Source organism: Odontesthes bonariensis, chromosome 15 (genome assembly GCF_027942865.1).
Source record: "Odontesthes bonariensis isolate fOdoBon6 chromosome 15, fOdoBon6.hap1, whole genome shotgun sequence".
Classification (NCBI taxonomy): Eukaryota; Metazoa; Chordata; class Actinopteri; order Atheriniformes; family Atherinopsidae; genus Odontesthes; species Odontesthes bonariensis.
The window spans coordinates 19,419,973-19,433,580 of record NC_134520.1 but is presented as its reverse complement, the minus strand read 5'-3'; the positions used below and the strand labels follow the sequence as shown (position 1 = coordinate 19,433,580).

General features: G+C 44.4%; 1 protein-coding gene across 1 annotated transcript in view; it reads right to left on the bottom strand.

The window, feature by feature from the left end:
• Positions 1 to 13,608, bottom strand: part of insrb (insulin receptor b) — a 78,541-nt gene that overhangs the window by 18,691 nt on the left and 46,242 nt on the right. The window contains exons 3-4 of the mRNA XM_075485384.1: positions 6,716 to 6,924; positions 6,478 to 6,611 (exon numbers count right to left, since the gene is read on the bottom strand). Of these exons, the coding sequence (XP_075341499.1) occupies positions 6,478 to 6,611; positions 6,716 to 6,924 (343 nt within the window). The remainder of the gene's footprint in view (positions 1 to 6,477; positions 6,612 to 6,715; positions 6,925 to 13,608) is intronic.

The window sequence follows — 13,608 nt, the reverse complement described above, 5'->3', positions numbered from 1 at the left end:
GCAACGGGACCAGGATCCCAAGAAAAAAAAGAGCGAAGGTGTTGCCGTGCGACGCTGTAAAGGAGAGTGGGCTGATACTCCTCCAAAATGATGTGAGAGACTGATAACAACATACAGAAAATCCTTACCTCAAGTCATTGCTGCACAAGGTTGTTTTTCAAGCCACCGAATCATGGGATGGACTTAGTTTCACATGCACTGGTTCTTCATTTAAGCTTAGTTTTTCTTCGATGAACAGACACAATGCACCACGTCATGTGCAGTTTGTTCATCTGAGGTGTCCTGACCTCATTTAAAGACCTTGCAAGAACCAGATTTTCTTTTTTTTTATGTCAGGATATGCAAAACCAAAGAGGGCGTACTTCTTTTTCACTTGACTATATGCTAATTAAAACTGTCACTTGATTTTACTAAATGCTCATTACTCTCTAATGAACAACATGGCTGCAAACAGAAATCAAGTCACTGGATGCACTGACGTATGTCAAGGTCAATAATTCTCTTAATTAATTAGATAAGTCCCATAATAAACACAAAAGCTTTTCGGAGTAAAATCAGATTATACAAGCTCTCACCCACATCTGTGCCTCCTTGGTATTTATTAGCACAGAGGCAACAGGGATGAATACGCAAAGAGAGCATAATCAGAGACAAGCGAAACAACAAGGCTGAAACACCAGCTGCTGTTCCCAACAGCCTTCCCTCTGTTTCCCTCTTTCAATTCCGTCAGTGACGTCCTCTCCCTGCAAACATGTGCTTTTGCACGAAATCACATATACACACAAGCGCACTGCACTGAGGCCTTGATAGTGCCTTTCAGGAAATTCATTCACAAAAGGCACGTCTCGTCTAGCGAGCAGTTGGGAACATGCTGCACGGACAAAAGGGACCCTACGCTTCATTCACAAACGAGCACTTTGTCTTTTGAAACCCCCTCAAAAGAACATAATCCTCCTTTTTTATTCCACTTCCAGCCTTGACCCTCCGAACAACAAAGGTCTGCTTAGGCATTGCCTAAAAAATTCCCTGCTTTGGTTGGTTGGCGGGAAAAAAAAACCACGCACAGCTCAGAAAAGTCACGGATTCATCACTGAAGAGGGGCAAAAAAAAAAAAAAAAAAAGTTGGGTCGAATTTCAAATCAGACGGGCACAAGAGATGACAATGGGTCACCAGAGTGGACTTGGAAGCATTCAAACTGCCGTTTAAAATCTCCACGTTGAGCAGACGGTTACATCAAAGAGCAACCTTAACAGCCATCTTTTTTTTTTTTTTCTGTAAAGCAGCCCCTGCACATGGGGAGCAGCTAACAAAGGATGCTGTTGTTCACTGCATGGACCACGCAAGCTCTGCATGTACTGCCATTTGTAAGCTCACCCTGCTTTTAATTCTATGTTTATGCAACTCTTATTATAATCCCCTCTCCAGGAAGCAGACACACACACACTGATATACCCAAACTGTGCCCCTACTTCTCTCCCCCTAGCAACTATGTTGTGCTCACAATGTCATTTAATATAAAGACATGAAATTCCCAGAAGTAATGTTTTGGTCTGGGTCGGGGTTTTGCCATACGCTCAGAGATTCAAATGATCTTTTCCACGCCTGGCTTCTCTCTTAGTTTCCATCTTATCAAGCTCTTAATAATGCACTCCAATCACAGCCCAAATCACAGTTTTCCCTCTATGACTTTGGGTGAGTGGAAACACTGTAATGAGTTCTCAAAAAAAAAAAAAAAAAAAAACAAGAATATAAGAAAATTCAATGGGAATGTTGCGTCTCTCTCCCTCTCTCTCTCTCTCTCCCCCTCTTGGAAAATCCTGTGTTCAGTTTCTCAAAAGTAACGCTCTAGTTGCAGGGCAGAAAGGGAGAATGTTTTGGGCTGTTGTACTGAAAACACAGACACACAGGCAGACAGGCTGGGCTCAACGGCAGCTCTTAAAGGGACAGTGTTTATCTGAACTCTGTGACTCGGACTCCGGGGTCTGTTAAAGCCATCTTGAGCCGAGACCGCAGCTGACACTCGGGTTTGGTTTGGGCCCAACCCCTGGCAGAACCAGGCCAAGTATGTGTGCGCACACCGCCGCGCTCGTCACACTGCTCAGAAAAGATGAGCAAAACTCTCGTTACACGGTAAGAAGGAAGAAGGAAGAAGGAAAAAGGAAAAAAAAAAAAAGGAAAAAAAAGAGCACATTGAACGCAATTAGTCAAAAGCACCTGAAAGCGATCCCTAATTGAGAGACTAGCGTTTTCAAGGGAATCTCTAGCCACAAAGAATTATGGAGATATTCAAGCTTAATGGGACATCTGGTCCCTAAAAATAAATGAGTCATCTCCGTACGCGCGACAATAACTTTACACACCAAATATCAAGAGTAACATTACACTTCGGGGGAATGTTCTCGTTGGACGCAGCGTGGGTGGAAGCCTGACGAAAAGTTTCCAATATCGCCGGAATAATAAAGGGAATCTTAAATCTTGGTCGCTTGAAAAATACCGATGGAATTGAACGCAAAGGCAGGATTTATCATCCAGCAATTTATTGGGAACTGAAAAACCATGTCGTAAACCTTTGGGTCTCCGTGGGACGGGACTTTTTTGTGATCCAGGTTTCACTAATCCTGTGGAGACGTGTGTCTGTTTACACAGTGTTGGGGGAAATGAACGGAGACAACAAGCCAGTCCCCATCACCTAAATTATCACTTCTTAGGCTGAGAACACACTTAGGTTAGGCAAGTAGTGGTTAGGGTTAAAGTTCAAATAAATTAACGTAAGTCAGTGTAATGTTCTACAGGATTTGGATATGCAAATTTGTGTGTGCGTGTGTGAGAATATGTAGGCATCTCTGATGCATGATGTCTGCCTGACTGGGTGTGTGTGTGTGTGTGTGTAGCTTTTTGCCAGACTAAGCCAATGTGATGACGCTTGCTCTTGCTATAACTGAACACACACAGAGGCTGCGATGTTGCAACAGAATCCTAGTGGAAAAGAAAAGTCTCGTTTATCACATGATGTGTACGCACATGCAGCGATGTGTCCACTTTTTAGACACTTTAGAGGTTCATTTTTTCTCATTCAACATGCAGTAATGACAGGGAGGCAGAGGGCTGGTCAAAAGTCACCGTGCACCACACGTATGCTGCCATGTTTTACTGTAGTGAAGGAAGCATAACAAGGAGAACAAGGAGTCTGGAAAAAGTCAGTATGGTCTCAACAGAGCCCTGATCAACATCATCAATGTCTGCCAACAACCTTAAAAACTGCACCCAGGAGAGTCCCGCTTGTTTTGACGAAAAAGCAGTTGACATCAAATATTTAACTGGTTCGGTTTTCTCCGTTTGCTGCAATTTGTTTTCTAGTTAGCAGGACATAAAAACTATTCATGACATTTGTCCTTTGAAATCATGGATATGCAAGGCAAAAAAAAAACAACCAAGTTACAATGTGCAGAAATAACAAAGGTCTGTGTAAGAAATTATATAATTTTAAGCAATATTTCAATTGCCATCTACTCACACTTTCCCTACATGGATTGTTATTACCTTAGTAAGAGTCATTCAAATCCAGAATTGTGCAGAAAGCACTTCTACATGGGAGAGCGGCCATATAACGCCATGGAGGCAGGCAGAGAAAGAACCACGTTCAGAGGGGGATGATGGGAGAAGAATGTGGCGTAAATGGTGTGTATAGAACCGTTTTGTGAGAGGTTCGAGTGTCCTCATTTGAGAAATGGAAGATCCCACTTTTCGCATAATGCAACAGCAGGCAAAAAGCACATGACACAACCTTGTGAGAGGATCGCAAACCTTAACAGGCAAAGCCATCTTGGGATCAGTGAAGGCAGAAAACAACAACAAACACTGGTGTGGCTTTTCCCAGATGGAAATTACTGATAAATAACGACGGTCTTCAGAGTGACGCTTGTTTTCCTATGAATAGGTAGACTGATGAAGTTGTCATTTGTAGCTGGATAGTGGGTGGATGTTGCCATTTCCAACTAGGTCCCTAGATGACACCAACTGTTACACTACACGGTAACACTCGGATACATGAAGAGCGACATGCTGATTTAAAGAAAAGTTCTTCCCTGCAGGCCAAAAAAAGTTTAGGCATCCTGCGTTTTGTTACATTTTCAAGCATCTTAGACTACAGCAAACATAAAAAAAAATGTTTGATAATACTAATAATTTTATAATTCTTGTTTCCCTGACGAGCTGAAACCAAGTTGGGGCAATGAAAGGTAAGTACTTTCCTGCTTCGGTATTCAGAGCTCAAGGGCCTTTCAGCAAGGCCTCCAACGTCCTCAGCTGCTCCCTGGGTGTTGCACCTGAAGCTGTGGGTGTGGGTGTGTGTGTGTGTGTGTGTGTGTGTGTGTGTGTGTGTGTGTGTTCATTGCCTCCGGTATGGGTACTTAATTGCTCATTGCACCTTGAGTGCGTTTCACAACTCAGAGATGGGTTCAACGCAGAGGTCGAATTCCTGCGTGTGTGTTAAAGAGCGCGCTCGGGCTTAGGAAAATGGAGGATTCCTCTTCTCCTCCTTCTTGCATCTGCTAATGGTGCTAAAAACTTCTTCAAAAGGTAAGCGTGTGTTATTCACCGCGAAAAACGCAGTGGATGGGCAAACTTTAACATTAAGAAAATTTAAGAACGGCGCATACGTAACTCGGATACGCACAAACACAATCGATTATCCACTCACTTGTGTCAAATAAGAGGAAACTCAGTGAATCTCTGTGCAAAACAACCCATTAACATCTATTCATTTGTCTCTGTTGTTCTCCTTCGTGTTGGGGTGAAAGTCAGACTGAACCAGCAGGTCCCGTGATAACTGTTTTGTCCCATAAATGTTTTAGTCACATGAATATTTCATCCGTCCTGCTGGAAAATATGTTACCCTCATTGCACAAGCCTCATGTATGCGTTTTGAAAGCGTGTAAACAGGAGTGGTTTCAAAACACATACTTGGCCTCAAAACAAATACACGTCATCCTCGTTTAGCAACAGCTCCTGAGACTAAATCGGTACGTCAATATTTTCTTCTCCCCTCCTTTATAAGGAAAAATGCTAAATAAGGTCATGCCCTTGCTTGTTGTACATGCAGGCAAAACTGTGAGCTGAGAGGGACCAGGTGCTTCAGGAGTGCTTTTACATTTCAGGCCCTTGGCTTACACCAACAAAAATGTAACTTGTAATAAGATGAGAGGTCCGGTTTGTTTGGGGACAAACGGTTGTCACAGGAATAGGTCCCTTCGATCTTTTACCTGCGTGTCATATTCTTTTAATCACCTTAAACACTAAGGTATTCTGTTCCTGACGGGGTGAAACCCATCTGTGGTCCCTGTAAACAGATTCCCCTAAATCTTCACAATCAAAAAGCTTCACTTATTACTTATTAATTCACCTGAAATGACCTCCAATGAACCACTCAACCAGACTAAATAAGCAGGCCCCAGGCAGACTTGAAAGCCAAAACAAGCTCACAAGTGAATGATCCTTTCGACGGAAAAATAACTGGCTGAAGAAATAGATCCGTTTCCAAAAATAATCAACACGCACGGGTAAGTCGCTAAACGCTGATGAGGAATTTTGTGCTCATCGGAAACAAAAATGATCCGCATACTTAAAAGCATGCAGCGCTTCACACACTGCTGTGTCAGCTGGGCAAGGATCCGTCTTGATGCAGCGTCGCAGTTATTAAAAACAAAAAAGCGTCGCAGGCCGTGAAAACACAGAGGACTCGTTTGCAGAAACTCAGATTAGAGGACTTATTAGCACATAAAATGTTGTTCCCTCCTGCCTATGTGAAAACTCTGTTTGAGATGCGACGTAATACCTCACCTGCCACTATTACATGTTGTTCATTCATCTGCTGCATGCTGCTTATTCTTCGATTCGGCCTAAATGTGAACACTTCGAGCCATTATTACTTAACAAGCTGTGAGCTGAGCTCGTATTCAAGTTTATATCCGGCCACAGCTGGCCAATGTCTCGGAATAAGCCCTCCTGACACAGCATTTGCACCGTCTCACTGCAAAGAAGACATGATTCTTATTCCGCCGTTGCTCGCCTTTTCTCAGTGATGCTTTTCAAACAGAGCCGGTATAGTGACATATCGGGGTGTGCTTTCACTACCCTACACTGGATTTAAAAATGTCAGTTGGACAAGGATCCTTCTAATGGATGTAAGAAGAAAAAATCCAGGATAAAAGAAGCCTTTTAAAATGGAATAAATGGCCACCTTAAATGTTACCGTCTTTAAGGATTCAAGGTGACTGCTGAAGATTTCCAAAAAAGGCAAATGGAAGGGTTTTTTGCCATGTCCGATGTGTTCTCAGCAACCCTGCTACTATCCCAACACCATCTTTTGTGGAAAAACTTTACTATGTTGAGTTACCACAACGCATTTGTTCTCCTATTGTTGATGGTGGCATTTAAAGCGTGTGCTTGTGTGTGTTTTATGTGTGAACACAACATACGTAGTGGAATTTAAAGTGGTGTATCCAGAAGGACATTCTTGAATACAGGCCCCGTTGTGAATGACATATTCATAGCAGCTGGCCTCCCGGTCCTGGTTCAGCTGTTTGGTCTTCTTACACTGGTTGTGAAGGTCCTGGATTATAGACAAGGACAATGCACGGAGAATGTGAGTTCACCGTAGCCATTTATTTTGTGATTCGAGTATGATTTGAGCCAAGAACTTTGCTTGTTACCAACCTGGCAGAAGGAGAAGCTAACGCAGCGCCAGCCTCTGAAGACATAGTATCCGGGAGGACATTTCTCCACACAGGTGTTCCCATGCTGGAGGTTCCTGCAGGCCACACAGCTGCTGGCGTTGGTCGCCTCAGAACAGCCACCCAGGCACTGGTCGTGGCAGCACTGGCCCTGGCCGCTACATGCGCCGTGCTTACATTTGTCCTTACACACTGGGGAAAAGCAAAAGAGAAAGAAGTGGTTAATATTTGGCCCCACAGGTAGAGTCGTCGTCATTTTTTATTGTCAACCCACTAGTGTCAACATAAATATCACTACGCTAACCACTCCAGCCTTATATGCCATTTAGGAAGACAGAAACATGGAACAAATACGCACAAATATACAGCAGAGGCTGAATAGAATAGAGACCAAGAATGAATGCAGGCAGACACGCTACTTTATCTAGCATGTAACAGCTCACAAAATTTCATTTTAATTTTAATCTAATTTGACCGCGGCAAGAAAAGCACGAAGAAATGTGTCCAAATATCTGAACATGGCTGCACAAACAATCCCCAGGTGTTCTCTCAGCTCAGCCTCAAGGCTCCTTGTTGCTCTTATAACAGAGATACATGCGAGCAAAACTTTTCTCATTACTCAACACGCGCTTTCATCCACACTTACACAAGCGACCGTATCCACTGCTGCAACAACATCTTCAGTCAAGCTGATTAGCAAACTTTAGAATGAAAAGAAGAAGAAGAAAAAAATAAATAAATCACATACACAAATATGTGTTTCAAATATTTGATCCAAAATTCCCGAACAGGGTACAGAATATTTAGGAGTGCATCAAACTGTCGAATAGCCTGAAAGTGTAATGGGGGCACGCACTGTTTGGCAGCCTTTGCAGGATGCCACCTCTGTGAGGACATCACATGATCTCTCCCTGCTAGGGATACAGCTAGGCCCCCCCCGCTTCTTTTTTGCATTGGAAGGCTGCCCATTGTGCTGCCTGAGTAAAAGTGGAGAGGACAGGCAGGGTTGTGGCAGGCAGGGGGGAGACAAACAGTGGGATAATGAGGTTGAAGCTGAGAAATAATGAGAGGGACAGGGGGTTACAACTGATGTGAGGGAAAGTGACGAATGTGAGAGAAAAAAGATTAAGGAGGAAAAAATAAATAAATAACATGTCCGATCTCTGGTGTTCAAGTAGGAGTTGCTTCACTACATTTTCTTTACTATGAGCCGTAAACCCACCACAGCTCACAGTCGTCTCTGACCCACAGGAGAGGAAAAAAAAAGAAAAAGAAAAAGCACAGCTCTTGCCCAGCCCTCCCCCTCTCGTCTGTCTGCTCTGTGTGTACGTGCTGCGAGCACGGCATCACGTAGCAGAACGGGGAGGGCTCCCTGATCCAGCTCCTGTCAATGATCCATGCCAGAGTGCAACTCTCGCCCCAGATCCACCCTCAGCTTCAGCCAATGTGTTTGCTGGCTGGGGGAGGCAGCCATTCAGTGGCCTCTTCCATGTTGGGGAGGAGAGACGCCCAGGTTTAACCCTGGCCATGCTGGGGCAGACAGGGGGCAGACGCGGCTAAGAAGCCAGAATGCCAGCGATGAATCTACTACTGCTGCTTGGGAGGAATTACAATGAGCTTAATAAAGTAGCAAAGACAAAAACAGACATGGGTGGAGATGATAAATCAATCTGGCATCACATTCATACAATGCCAGATTACGAAAAGCATAACAAATCTGCAAGTCTAGTTTTTTTTTTTTTTTTAGCTACTATTAACATGTTTACAAGCAGATATCCACCCTGCTGCTGCGCCTCAGCAGGCAGCGGCACAGCAGGATAACAACACCACTGCAGCAGGATTACTCCCTATTCTTCTCAGGCTAGCATCAGGCTACGCAAGCTAACTGTTATGCCAAACACGCTCCAGTCCGCTCACTCATTCATTCATACCCTCCTCCTCCTTCACTACTGTCCTCTCTATCCCTCCTCTCCACCACAGCCAGCCTCACCCAGCCCTGCACCACTATCTATCCCTCTATCTGCCTGCCTGCCTTCCTTTCTAGGCCACTCAGCCCCTCCCACTTTCATTCATACAGCACCTTGTTTTGTTTTCATGCAGCCTGGATTTTTTTTTTTTTGGGGGGGGGGGGGCATCACATGGATTGAGGGCTAATTTTACTCACACTTCAAAAACAAGAGGAGGGGGAGCGTCAGCAGTATCCTGGAGGAGTTCTCTCTCATTTAGCTTAACACACACACACACGGATGTGTCATTCAATAATTTGATTGCGCACCCCCCCTCTCCTCCTCCCTCCACACACACACCCAGTTCCAGTAAAGGCTTTAAATGCAAAGCCTGATCAAAGGTGTGTTGTGTTTACCTTTCATTTGGCCACCGCAGTAAAGAGTCCTGGCTGCTAAGTCCCCAGGGAAAGAACATGGGAGAAGCCGCGCAGCCAATAGCGTGCAGCCACACACGGCAACACTTCCTGCTCTTAACACATAAAACCTCCCCTTTAATTGTCAGTTTTGTCGTAAGGCAAAAGTGCTGGGAACAATAACAAACACGTTTTTACCCCAGAGCCATTTACTCAGGAGAACACATGCACGTACATGCTCATCCTCCCTCTTCCACACATACACACAGCTGCTGGATTCACGTTTACTATATTTGGCCACAGTGGGAGTCCTAAGCTTCAAAAGCTTTGCTATAAATGCTCCGAGTGATCTGATGTAAGACATTTGCCCTGAGACAGTCGAGGAGAGAGATGGGGGGGGGGGGGTGTAAACAAAAACACACGATTGGCCGCGAGGGCGTCATTAGAAAACCTCAATATACACGCAAGCAAGCATGAACACACTCAGATACACATATGCTAAGGAGAAAGGTTGTTTTGTGGCAACGGTACTGTGCATAAGATAAACAGCTGGGAAACAAGGAAAGACAAAGAGGCCCAGAGAAACAGAGAAAATACTATGGGGAGGAAGAAAAGGAGCAATGGTAACACAAGGCTCTTATTCAGTTTCAAGTTAAAATGATTAATAGCGAGAAAAAAAAAAGAGCATTCCTGTCCGCATGATGCTAAGAGAGTTTGGGTTATTGGGACTAGACTGCTGTGTAGCTTTAAGAAACCCACCCATTAATGGAGGTAAATTTTCAAAAGCCTCTATTTTGCTAAGGAGCATTAAGTTTGGACTCTGAAGCAACGAAATATAGATACAATACAGATATACCCTGATCGAGACGCATCGGGGTACGAAGAACAGCAGACGAAATGCTGCAGCCATTATGCCAGGTGCCAATTGTACAAGCCTGTGGGGGCGGAGCTATGATCTGAGGTTCCTTCAGTGGGTCGGGTACAGGTTCGGCAACGTTATGTGCCCAGAGAAATTAGGTCAGCCTTGTACCTGAATATACTGAATGACCCGCTTTTGGGGTTCCTCTTCCCAAATTTTTGGTTTCTTTTTTTTTAAATTTTTTTTATAAGATCAATAGATGTTTTACTCCCTGATGGCACAAGCACATCCTAAAATAACAATGTCAGGAGTCATCGGGCTCTACTTGTCAAAGGGTGATTTGAGGACCGTGAGAAATTATTTCCACACATGGACTGGCCTCCATAGCTTCCAGACCTCAGCCCGAACGAGAAGCTTTGAGATGTGCTGCAGAACACTTGACAGAGATAAACTCTCACATCATCAATTAATCAACCCTGCAGGAAGTGTATGTTGCAACATTAGATTAGCTTATCAAAACAACGCCACGGTGTAATCAAAGCTAAGGGGCGGCCCAGCACAATATTACAGAGTGAGACTTTTCTTGGCCAGGCAGTGTACATTCCTGTAGATCTGTCACCAAGACAGTAACAACAAAGATCCTCTCTGGTGTTCCTTTACGGCGTGCGTATGACTCACAATGAGGCCTGAATCCAAATCAGTAAATGTTTGGACAAGACATTTATGCGTGCCTGCAACCAGCTTCATGCAGAGACTCATCTCTGGACAATGCTCTCATCACTCAGGAATGAAACTGGGTGGTTTTACCATGCCACAGCCTTCATTCCTAACTCGTGTCACCAAGTTAAGACGACTTCACCGACCACACGGGCGAAGCACGACGATTAATATAAGCCGAGGTCATCGAGAAATGGAGATTTTACGCATATTCAAAGACATGTTCATGTCACAAAAACCTGGAGTTTTGAAAGGACAAGGCAGAGCAACCTGACAAGAGGTTTTCTATCTTTTAAAGCCAGTGTGCGTGTGTGTGTGTGTGTGTGTGTGTGTCCTGTTGGCTTAATGACTTCGACTATATTAGGTTACTGACAGTTGGAACTGGTTCAAACAGAGCACACAGTTCATGCAGCGGCCTCTATATTCATTCATACAAAGTTAGCATACCTCTGTCAGCCCCTCTCATACATTTGCCTTTTAAAGCAGATCCTTTAGCATGAAAACAAAAACAACTGCAGGACAAAGACCTTCATTCAGAATAACTGCTGGGGTTTTTCGCTGATATTTTGTTTGCGTTCCTACGTCACCATTCACATTACGATTCACAGGGATATAAACCCCCCCCTTCTGTCATGTTCATGTAAATGATCACAGCCCTTCCACATATCTGCACACCTGCCTCAGCATGTCTGGTTGCTCACTTACATAAACAGTAGCATTCTGGCTTAGCAGTCCGTATTAAGAAAAATAAGCTTCTTTCTATGTTATTAGGGAGGTCCGAGTGTATATTCAGCTTAAAGAAAGCAACAATGCCTTTGTTTTTGAAAGTCATTAACAGCTTGATCATGTTGTTTACTTTAGTCTGAATTTAAAAAAATAAAAATAAAAATAAAAAAAAAGCTGCAGTAGTGGATGGCTGCGAAGAGCAAGAGCTGTACAATCAACCTGCAGTGTCTTCATCTGTCCATGGCTGAAAGGGCACGCGCGCTCTTTATCAGCGCTGCTTTGCTTGTCATTATGCCGTCGCACACTCATCCGACAGCTTTGAAGTATGATCATATTCCTCTGGTTCCGCGCATACCAGACACTGAAAAGCTCGACTCAAGCAATTCCAGGTGTCTTGCTTTGCTCTCGGAAGTCGCTAATGAAGGAACAAAGACATTTTTCCCCACATAGTGAAGCCAAAATTTACCGTGTTTATTGCTATATGATCCAAAACAGCAACAATTGGATGTCAGGCAACCTTCTCAGGTCTCTAACTACCTCTATTTCTTCATGTAGGGTTATCTTTTGTTCCATAGCAATGAATACTAAATATGTTGCAGAGGATAACCTGATATACAGACAAGAAGAATAACAAAATGAAAGAATGAATCTGGCTTAATGAGCATGGTTTTGCTCAGTGCTTTGCCTCTCTGTTCATTGATTTCCTTGTCTGTGTCTTTCTGTGTGGTGGCCAGCCCTGCTGGCCCATCCTGTTACCATGGAGATGAGTCCAGACATAGACTGTCTGCAGTAATTAGCTGTACGCTCCCATCAGGCATTTTCTTAGATTCCCTAGTCATCATTTGTGTCTTGTGTTTCATCATAAGGAAAAACTTGCTTTCTTCTCTCTGTCCCTTTAAGATTAGTGCCCTTCCCTCCTCTTTGACTTGTGCTCCATCGCCTCCTCTCCTTTCGACCCTCCCCTGCCGCTTTTGCCTTCTCCCTGCGTCCCATTCCTGTAGTTTCCAACCCGAGGTGACAAACCTGCTCCTTCAGAAAGCCGCAGCCACTAGATCTCATGACAGATGCTCGAGGATGGAGCTGCAATTAATACATCCCACTGATGGCTCTCAAAGCCACTCCCTTGTTCTTTTCTCCCACATTTCCTAGTTTTCTGTACTCTGCCTCTGATCACTTATCACCATCCCTCAGTAGTATCCTCCCTTTTCCGTAACATCCCTCCATTTACTGCCACATTTGTGGCCTCATCCTTCATTCCGACCAATCCTTCTTCTCCCGCTCGTCTCTGTCAGTCTTTAATTTTGTCACAGTGCCACCAGCCCCAGCATTATTGCTGCTCACTGCACTTTTTCTGACATCTAGACGGAAGCATCAAACACGCGCACAAACAAGCCGGGAGCACACGCGCATTTATGCAGACGCTGCTGCAGTCAGCGCAGATTTACTTCCTCTGTCTCACACGCACACACACACACACACACACACACACACACACTACAGCACAGAGGGCGGACAAAACAGTCATAGATTTAACTCAAATCAACACACAATCTCTCTCACAACCTTCATACACATGCGCAAGCACATACACACACACACACACACACGTACATGCACTTGCTGACTGGGCGGCGTGGCGACAGTAGGAAGGTGATGGAGAGAGGCAGCGAGTGAACATCCATCCAGAGAGTGAGACACCTGCATCACAGTCCTCATGATTTTCCTTCGCATCACAAAGACAAAGAATCACTCACACACACACACACACACACACACACACAAACACCACTCAACAAAAGCTCAGCAGAACCTCCAGGCTGCTGTCAGGTCCAGCGGTCACTATGATTTATTGAGCCTGAGAGACACGTGCATCAAACAATGTGGACTGGTTTGGGACACAATCAGTGTCACCCAATCTTGTGTCTCCTATCTGGGCTGATGGAATTGCTTGTTTCTGCCGCTGCTGCATCATTACTAACAATTTTATCCTACAACCACCTCGAGTGAACCTCGCTGTCAATCACCACGCAGACTGGACCTGTGGACATGGTGCCAGTCTATCTCGCTCTGAAGAGAAGAAAACGTCTGGCTTTTTACAGCCAGCCCACGCCCGCATGAAGAAATTAGACGTCCACAGCTTTCCAAAAAACACACAACGTTTCGTGTGTGTTCTGCGTTCGCACCAGCCACAGAGAGAACAAGAAAATTAAAAGGA